The following is a 9,176-nucleotide window of genomic DNA, read 5'->3' as shown; positions in this document are numbered from 1 at the left end:
ATAGGCCTGGGAGAAGGAAGCACAGTGATCCCATTTATGGACAAGGAAGTCCATCAGGCCCCAGATGTCTGATCATTTTGGCAAGCATTTATTGGGTGCCCACTACAGCTTCAGAATTTTCCCATGGCTCTGGGGGAGACAAGGAGCTAGAAACCTGAGGATAAATGATTTCACAAGAGGAGCTTAACTTCTAAAGAAAAGCAGCTCAATTTGGATGTGCCTGAGAAATCTGCCCCTGAACTTCTTGCTCTCTAGGAAACTCTGTTTTCCTCTGGATGGGATAAAATGACCTGAAAGCTTGGGCCTCCCCTTTCCAGGAGAGGAAAGGGACCAGGCTAGCCCTGTCACGGTGAAGTTCCTCACACTTGAACCCCTGGATGAAGCAGTGGAATTGGCCATCTTCCCCAAGCTCTGGTGAGCTGCTGTTCTCAGGCATGGAGCAGTGTTCTCAGTGTCTCGTGTGTATATGGGCATTTAATTCCCAAAGCAACCTTATAGGTACTGTGACTGTCTCCTCTTAGAATATGAAGACATGAAAATACAGACAAGCTAAGTAGCTTGCCCACATATAGAGACATGGAAATACAGGCACGACCTTTCTGTAATAAAGTCAGGATTATAACCCAAGGTGGTCAGCCACAGTAAAAAGGGCCCATGACATTGACTGCCAGGCTGTCCGCCTCCCGCTGAGCTGGGCTGTGGGCTGGAAGGCTGGGATGTGTTCTAATCAGAATAGTGACAGACTACTTTACTAAAAGACCATGCAGAGGCAAGCAGGGTAGGCACGTGGTAGGAAGAGAACAGAATTTAGTCTAGACAATCCAGGTGTTGATGGTCACTGCCACTAACTGGTTTTGTAACCCGGATCATCAGCAAACCCCACCAAAGCTCAGCTGTCTCATACTGAAAGTGAAGTTAGCAACATCACCCTCCCACATCGTTTCAATATAAGATGGACTATCTAACAGGGTAGTCACTAAGTAAATAAACTCTAGGTAAATAAAACTGACACTAAGTAAATAAAACTCTCTAAGTAAAAGATGAGTGAAAGACGAAAGAGGGGTGCTTCCTGAATACAGGTTTGACTGGCCTTGAAAAAAAGTGTTAAGTTCATGAGCAAGGGTATAATAAAAATAAAAAACATGCAGTGTGTTCAGTAAACACTACCGGCATGGGTGTGCATGTGTGTGTTGGGGCCGTTGACCCTGAGGTCGAACCATGTACCATCCCCATCCTGTGGGTCATAGACCATTAATAACTATGTGTTATTAATGTACTTAATGTTATTAATCATGTACGTAACTATGTTACGTACGTCGAGTTTCCCCATTACATGTATTTTACAGATGCTTAACCACGGGCTATTCGGAGACACAGCCTCTCCGCGGATGGCTGCAAACTTAGCGATGGGCTGCGTTTGATGCCGAGTGTGTGGGGCTCTGAGTGCACAGCTTGACTTTGGTCTCCCTCCCTGTCCTACTTCCAGGCTCCCCACTTACTTACTTGCCCAGTTGTACTCCTCAATAAAACATGAGCCCATAGCTTTGGCCTCAAGCACGGCTTCTGAGGAAACCTGCACTAAGATAGTTTTTTTTTCCTTTTTTTGATAAAAGAAAATACATGGACGTAAATATTCGTGGGAGAAAGAACTGCCTTTCCATGTGCAAGAGGCTAACCTGATTGTCTATACTCTTCTATAGTTTCTATTTTTAAAATTTTAAATTAGCAAAAGGGTTGTTTTAACATACTATTTAAAGGTGCACATTAGTTTCTTCCAAAGCAACAGACATGATGTGTAGACATAAGCTGGAAAGCCACAGTGAGAATAAAATAAATTGTTTTCAGTAGAAATACTGTTAATGTGAATTCAAGGGGCAGCTGTAGGCGCTTTCGTAACCTACGATGTTATACTCTCATCATTTCAATTTTATTTTTTTAAAAACTAGAGACATCATAAATGTCGATTTTCAGTCTTTGGAAGAGGAATCATTTAGAATATACAAAAACATAGTAAACACATTAAGCGTACTAAATACATTTCAATTATTCCATAACTTCCTTAGGTGTTAAAGACAATCTCATGATTTACCATGATTTGGAATTTCAAAGATCTGTTCAACAAAGCTTTATTCTGAGGCTTATTCCAAACCAAATTTCATTCAGAGAGCCTTGGGAAGTCTCTTTCGGCCCAAGTCTGATATACGAGCTGCATAGCAAATCCTAAAGCCAACAGCATTCCCCATTACTGTTCATTCTCCAGGGACCAATAGTCACACAAGCAAAAAAAAAAAAAAAAGTGCCTTCAATTTTGCATGCTTTCACCAAAAAAAATGTTAAATATCTTTCACTTCCCTAGGGTGGTCTGCTTTGCAGTGAGAATCCCACTGGCCTAGTGAGAAGGAGCTCACCCTGCCGCAGCCCATTTCACAGATGAGGACACTATCCAGACACAATGACCACCCTTGAGGTGGCCACTGGGCAGTCTCTACATTTCAAAACTTGGAAGAAACAATCAGCTATTCACATAGTTCATTCATTTGATAAATAAGAACTTTGCTAGAGAAGAACCGGACTATTTTGGTAGGAATTAAACTCCTTATGCCAAAGTGTTCTGGGATGACATTTTAACTTTGCTTTTCTTATTTGTCCTGGGGGCGGGGGGTAGACTGAGAAGGGTTACTTCCAATTTATGTAGCTATTTCTATGCATGTAATTATGTAGTCATTTCTTTATCCGTGTTTCTTTCAGTCTTAGCAACTTGAAAACGAAAGTCCATATCCTGGCCATATTGATTCCATCTTACTGCCGGGCTAAGCCCAGAGTCTTCTTATGGTTCTAGCTTGGGCTGTGGAGTCCGACTAACTGGGTTTGAATTCTGATTATCACATTGACAAGATACTTGAATTTGGGCAAGTGACTTGATTGTGCCTAAGTAGCCTCTCTATCCTCCCTTCCATATCTGTAAAACGGAGATGATTTTAATGCCCGTCCTGCTTGCCCAGTACCTAGTGTTGTGCCTTAAAAAAAAAAAAAGATTTTGGGGCGCCTGGGTGGCTCAGTGGGTTAAGCCGCTGCCTTCGGCTCAGGTCATGATCTCAGGGTCCTGGGATCGAGTCCCGCATCGGGCTCTCTGCTCGGCAGCGAGCCTGCTTCCCTCTCTCTCTCTCTGCCTGCCTCTCTGTCTACTTGTGATCTCTCTCTGTCAAATAAATAAATAAAATCTTTTTTAAAAAAAATATTTTATTTATTTGGAAGGGAAAGCGAGAGAGCCCAAGCAGGAGGAGCAGCAGAGGGAGAGGGAGAAGCTGACGTCTCACTGAGCAGGGAGCCCCATACGGGACTCCATCCTGGGACCCAGGGATCATGTGTCTAAGGCAGATGCTTAATCGACGGACCCGCCACGTGCCCCCCTAGTGTCATGCCTTTCACAGAGCAAACATGTGATAAACGTTGGCTATTGATAAGTGTTTCAAAAGCATTTATTGGAAAAGAACATGTTAAGAGGAAAGAGGGGGATTACCACGAAGAAGAAAGCTGTCGATTCTCGCCAGGACCATCTCAGCTCCCATATTTCGGGAACACTAATATAATTTCTCATGCTTATGGAGGGAAAGAGGAGGCATACCTAATTTTATAACAGCAGAACCCTGTGTCAGATAAAATCTACACATATAAGGCATAACATGCTCCCCAAACTTAGGGTACAAATTTAGCCCATTACCTCCCCCCATCCCCAAACCCGCCCCAGGTAATAGCTAGAATACGCAAGAACTCCATTTTAAAAAATGCCCAAAGTATCCACCTTTGTCCAAGAATCCCAGGGGGCTTGTTGGGCCAATGCCAAGTAGAGGGAGAAACAGCCTCGCCTGGTTTTGCACCTCCCACTGCCCCCCTGTCCAGAGTGTGGAGGGACCTGCGGATCCCCCAGGTGGTGTGCAACTGGGGCTCAGCTCCCACTCCTGGCTTGGTGGTCACAGCTCTGAGAGCATGGTCATAAGACCAGCATCGTTCTCCAGGATATAAACCACTGTGCCAAGGACTGCCAGCAAAAGCCACACGCTTCTGAACCAAGCCAGCCGTTGCTCCAGACCACAAGCCCTTTCTCTGAACCTGGGTCCTCATCCTTGCTATCCCTTCTCTCCTTAATCACGACCTATGCAAATGTGTCCGCCTCTTCCTCCAACATTTGCCAGGGCTGCCGTAGCTAAGCACCACAGACTGAGACTAAGGCAGCCACTCGAACACGTAAAGCCTGCCTTATTCCATCCAGAAGCCCGGAGTAAAGCAGAGGACCGCAGAGCATCTCTGGCTGAAATGAGCATTGCCGGGTCTGGGCCCCTTCATCCTCTCTTCACTGAGTCACCTGTGACACGCACCATGCAGAAACCTTAACCCTGGGGGGAGAACTGCAGGTGTCCAGACTCCTCCCATGACTTTTTCACAACTGTGCAACTCATCACAGTTTGAAAACAGGTGTGCGCCGTATCACCTGACCATCGCGGCTTTGGAAGCAGAGCTCTGTCACTAGCGTTCATGAAGCTCACGGTCACTCTGAAGGCGTCTGGATGAGTTCCCGCGGCCACGCACACAGTCTGGCCCTTGCATGGTTCGCTTTCTTTCTCCACTTTTCTGCTTTTTGGGGATGGGCTGCTTTATCCCCTGCTCAGCTCCAATATCCAAGAAAAGCTGAGAAGCCTAAGTTAGGTGCAGCCTCCCCATGACCTCTTTGCACACACACCAGGCTAATAAAACTGGGGCCGAATGACAGTGACAGCTGCCTTGTGGCATTCAGAGGGACTCGAGCGGTTCAGTTCCGCAGTCTCAGGGACGAGTGTATCATTACAGTCCGGCTGTTCGGAGAGAGGCCACCTAAACCCACCCTCAGGGCTGGACCACGGCGGGGCTGCTCGGGCCTCTGCAAGGCCCCGCTGAGACCCCTCTGTGAGCTCCCTGCCAGCAACAGCTCAGCTTTCGGCAGCTGGGGACCCCCTCCCAGCCTCTCCAGAGGCCAGTGAGTGGAAAAGAAGGAAGATGGGAGCCAAGCAGTCAAGCGCTCGATGCAGGGACAAGGGCCCCAGGGGGATGGTCCTGCTCCGTGGGAGGCAGCCCTTCTCCCCATGGGATGACAGCCTGCTCCCGGGAAAGGACCCCCGGGCTCTGCTGAAGCGGGGTATGCGCCACGTCAGCTTCAGCCTGGTCACCAAGGGCATGACGGACATCCCCGACTTTCTGTGGAGCTTGTCTGAGGTCCAGAAGCTCAATCTGTCTCACAACCAGCTCAGGGCTCTCCCGCCCGATGTGGGGAAGCTGAGCCGGCTGGTGGTCCTGAACCTCTGTGGGAACTGCCTGCGGAGCCTGCCCCGGGAAATCAGCCTCCTCAAGAGCCTCAAGGTCCTGTTCGTGAACATGAACTGCCTGACCGAGCTGCCCGCCGAGCTGAGCGCTTGCAGAAGCCTGGAGGTCCTGAGCTTGTCCCACAATTGCCTCTCCCAGCTTCCCGCCAGCTTCGCCGACCTCTCCAGGCTGCGAAAGCTAAACCTGAGCAATAACTACTTCGCTCACATCCCTGTCTGCGTGTTTGCACTGAAGGAGCTGGATTTCCTGCACGTGGGCTCTAATCGTCTGGAAAACATTGCCGAGAGCATTCAGTGTCTAGCCAGTCTGCAGATCTTCATCGCCGAGAGCAACAACATCCACTCCTTCCCGCGGTCGCTCTGCCTGCTCACCAGCCTGGAGCTGCTGAACTTGAACAACAATGACATCCAGACCCTTCCGGACGAGCTCTACCTGCTATGGAGACTGGGGCGGATTGCTTGGAATCCTATGGACAAAGGGCTCCACATTTCCCATAACCCATTATCCAAGCCTCTGCCGGAGCTGGTGGAGGGGGGCCTGGAGATGCTCTTCAGTTACCTGAAGGACAAAAAGCACAACTGACTGGGTCCCAGAGGCATGGCCCGGCGCCAGCTCATGGACACCTGTCCGCTGGGTACTGCTCCGGTCTCAGCTTTCTGCTCTAACCGTTCACGTTGGTCAGTGCTTGCATTCAGATTTGCCGAATGGTATGGAACCCTCATTCTATGGAGGTGTTTGCTTTGACCTCTGTGTGTGCCTAAGAAGCCCCTTGATGTGATGTTCATCTCATCCCAAACATAAATGGAAACAGGTCTTCGGTTTTCTCCGAAGAGAAACCATTCTGATTCTTCCGACACGCCGCGGGATTCAGCCCTTGGAAGAGTAGGCAGCAGGTCTGATCAATGGAACTCAGAAGTCAGGTATTTGCTAAGGATGTGCTGTGGGCCAAGGATGGTATGAGACACTGACACCATCTGGTTTCAATCCCTGAACTGGCAGCCGGCCGTCAGAGAGCTGCAGTGAGATGTGCTCCTACGTCAGCCTCGATCAGACATTACTGGGGACCAAAGAGCAAGCTGGAGGACTGCTCTGCTGGCAATGACCGGGTCGGGCAGAGCTTCCCCACCCTGAGTTCTGGGGGAAACAATCATAAGAAATCTGTCTCTAAAATGACGTAGAGTAACACTCCAGCTGCTTATGCTTACGTCTGCTGGTGAGTGACGGGAATAGCACGATGGCTTTTGGATAATAAATACAAACTGTTTTTAATGCACAGTTTCAACCTTCTTTTCCAATCCTCGGGTACCCACTGTCATATCCCTGAGCTTTTCCAGACACACCAGCCGATGGTTAAATCAGCCAATTCTATTTTCTCTTCTCCCTTACTAGATTCACCCTCTCAGGGGTGAGGCTAGTAATTGGGGGAGAAAATGGCCAAATGGCAGCAAGGAGGAGGTGAGGCACAGGCAAGTCACACACAAAAAAGTAATTACCCTTTTCACATTCAAAGGAGGGTAATATTTGCCACTTCGCTTTTGCATGTGGACATTTAAAAAATGAGTTTGGCGACATTTAAAAGCTCTTTGGACAAAAGGCTCTGTAAAAATATTAAGCTTGTTTTGTTTTTAATTCTTAGAGTACACAGCTGTTAGTTAAAGGTGGACATTCGGGTGAGCAATTACAGAGTTCTTGCCGCCAGGGTTGTGGAGTCTTAACTGCTGTCACAGCAGCCAAGAACCCCTAAGACAGGACTATTTATTCAGAGGTAAAGAAATTCCAAAGAAAAGATGGCAGTGAAGAAAGGGCAGTCCCTTCAGATCAATGGAGAGCCAGCCAAATGCTCAGGTCTGGGTGCTGATTTCTCTACAGAGTACACCAAACAATATCAGGACTTGGGATTTGCCGTTGCTGTAAGGCTTGCCTAATTTCTTAACACCCTTGGTTTAATTTAGTTAAACTTATGTTTCTCAGCACCTTCTGTAGGCTGGACACTGGGCTGGGAGTTTAAAAGGAATAGCGCCCCTGGTGACAGAGACAGACCCACATGGGTTTCTCCAATATATGGCACGTCATGATCCTTGCCGAAGGGAAGCGTAAGTGAAGGCCAAGCCAGGATGACACACTGGACAGTGTAGACTAGATCGAGCCCTGAGTCCTCAGTAACCAAAGAACAGTGACCGAAGGACTTGACTGGGGTGAGCCAGTCACACCCTCCTCGTCCCAATCCCCCACCCCCCACCCCACTCGGGAAAGAGTGGCAAAGTCCTGGGGCAGTGGGGAGCATCCTCTCGGGTTCTGAGCTTAGGCGACTTTAGTGTGGAGCTGCTTAAAGGGGTCCACATAACTTCTCCATAGGAAAAGTAATTTTCCCGATAGACCCACAAGTCCATCTTCCCATCCATATAGGAGGGAAGCCAGTCCCTGCTGTTAGCATCAGATACCAGAATTCCATTAGCACGTTCGTGCATGAGCTCTTCTGTTGAACCACTGCAAACACATCTTACCAATGTCACTGGGAGTCAGTTGAAGAAGTCCCCTCCAAGCACCCCGCCTGCAGCACTGAGATCTGCGTGTCCCTGCCAGGCACACACAGGCACACTCCAGTAGCCTCAGCCCCGTTGGCTTGCTGGAGCCAAGGCTATTTAAAGATTTCAGTGGCATTCTTCCTTGACCTCATGACTCAGTGGGGCACTGCAGGGTGAGCCTTCCTCCGCAGAGCAGAACCGGGCAGATCGCTTACTGCAGCTTTTTGGCTGGAGCACACGCAGCTGTCAGACAAACGCCGGCTTGTGCCAGGATCACGCCCGTTGCTGTCTGCTGCTGAAGAACCACTTGGGCTCACACTGAATTGCCATGACCTTGCACTGGGCAGAGCGGCAGGCCAGCGCGGCGGCACCGTGCTTTTTCCGCTGAACCATCCGTTTATTTCCTCTCTTCGCTTTTTTAGTCACTTGATCCCACAGTAACTCGACTCCAGGGAAAGCACTGGACCACATTTTGAAGGTGACCCAAGAGCTGATTATACCTTCTTAGAGGAAAAAAATTGGTATCGATTTGGTTGCCCGCTGCCGGTACCGTTCAAAAGTATAGTGCCAAGGTTTGCTTTATTAATGCTCGGCGTGGCGGAAATCATAAAAGTCATCGTAGTTGCCTGGTATGCTTTAGATAGTGATCCTTTGTGAATGCTCCTTTTTATTGATAAAGGGAAGTGCCGAGCAACAACCCCCCCCCCAAAAAAAGAAAAAAAGCATAAACGTTCTTAGTTATTCAAAACACTAACGTGGAGGGAATTAGATACCACCTTCAGTGTCTTTGCTGTCAAATGCTGCAGTTTGCTGACTGACTGTGAATGCGTCTTGCTTCTCTTTTGTAGTTCTAATACTGCCACATTCAGATAACTCCCAGGTATTTCTAAGGCTTTGGAAATCAAAGCGCTGTCGATGGCTGCGCTGGCAGCGGAGTGTATTTAGCCAAAGAATATGCAGTAATTGGGCATTTGATGTGGGGAGCGGGCGGCCCGCATTCCCAATGATATCGTGGTGCTCAAGTCACTCAGCTCTCAGTATGCAGCGATCTCCGCGGTGTGTTCAGAAACACCTTTAGAAGCTGTTGCAGACTACAAGCATACAATTAAGGAAAAAAATCCTACGTTCATGGGAAAGTAAGACGACTTTGAAAAGGCACATCTGTTTGAGGAATAATACTGCTAAATGCATAAAACTGCTGCACATGAGAAGGGAAAATGAAGTCATTTCTCAGCTCGTTGACTTAATAAATGGTTAATAGAAGAACTGGGCTCCATTCTGGGGCTTTCGTTAATA

General features: G+C 48.3%; 1 protein-coding gene across 1 annotated transcript; it reads left to right on the top strand.

The window, feature by feature from the left end:
• The first annotated feature begins 5,031 nt into the window (after positions 1 to 5,031).
• LRRC30 (leucine rich repeat containing 30) lies at positions 5,032 to 5,937 on the top strand. The gene has a single exon (XM_046024246.1). The coding sequence runs from the start codon at positions 5,032 to 5,034 to the stop codon at positions 5,935 to 5,937; it is 906 nt and encodes a 301-aa protein (XP_045880202.1).
• The last annotated feature ends 3,239 nt before the right edge of the window (positions 5,938 to 9,176 follow it).

This window comes from Meles meles, chromosome 12 (genome assembly GCF_922984935.1).
Source record: "Meles meles chromosome 12, mMelMel3.1 paternal haplotype, whole genome shotgun sequence".
Taxonomy (NCBI): domain Eukaryota; kingdom Metazoa; phylum Chordata; class Mammalia; order Carnivora; family Mustelidae; genus Meles; species Meles meles.
Note: the sequence above shows the minus strand (reverse complement) of the source record. Positions and strands in the feature narration are given on the sequence as shown.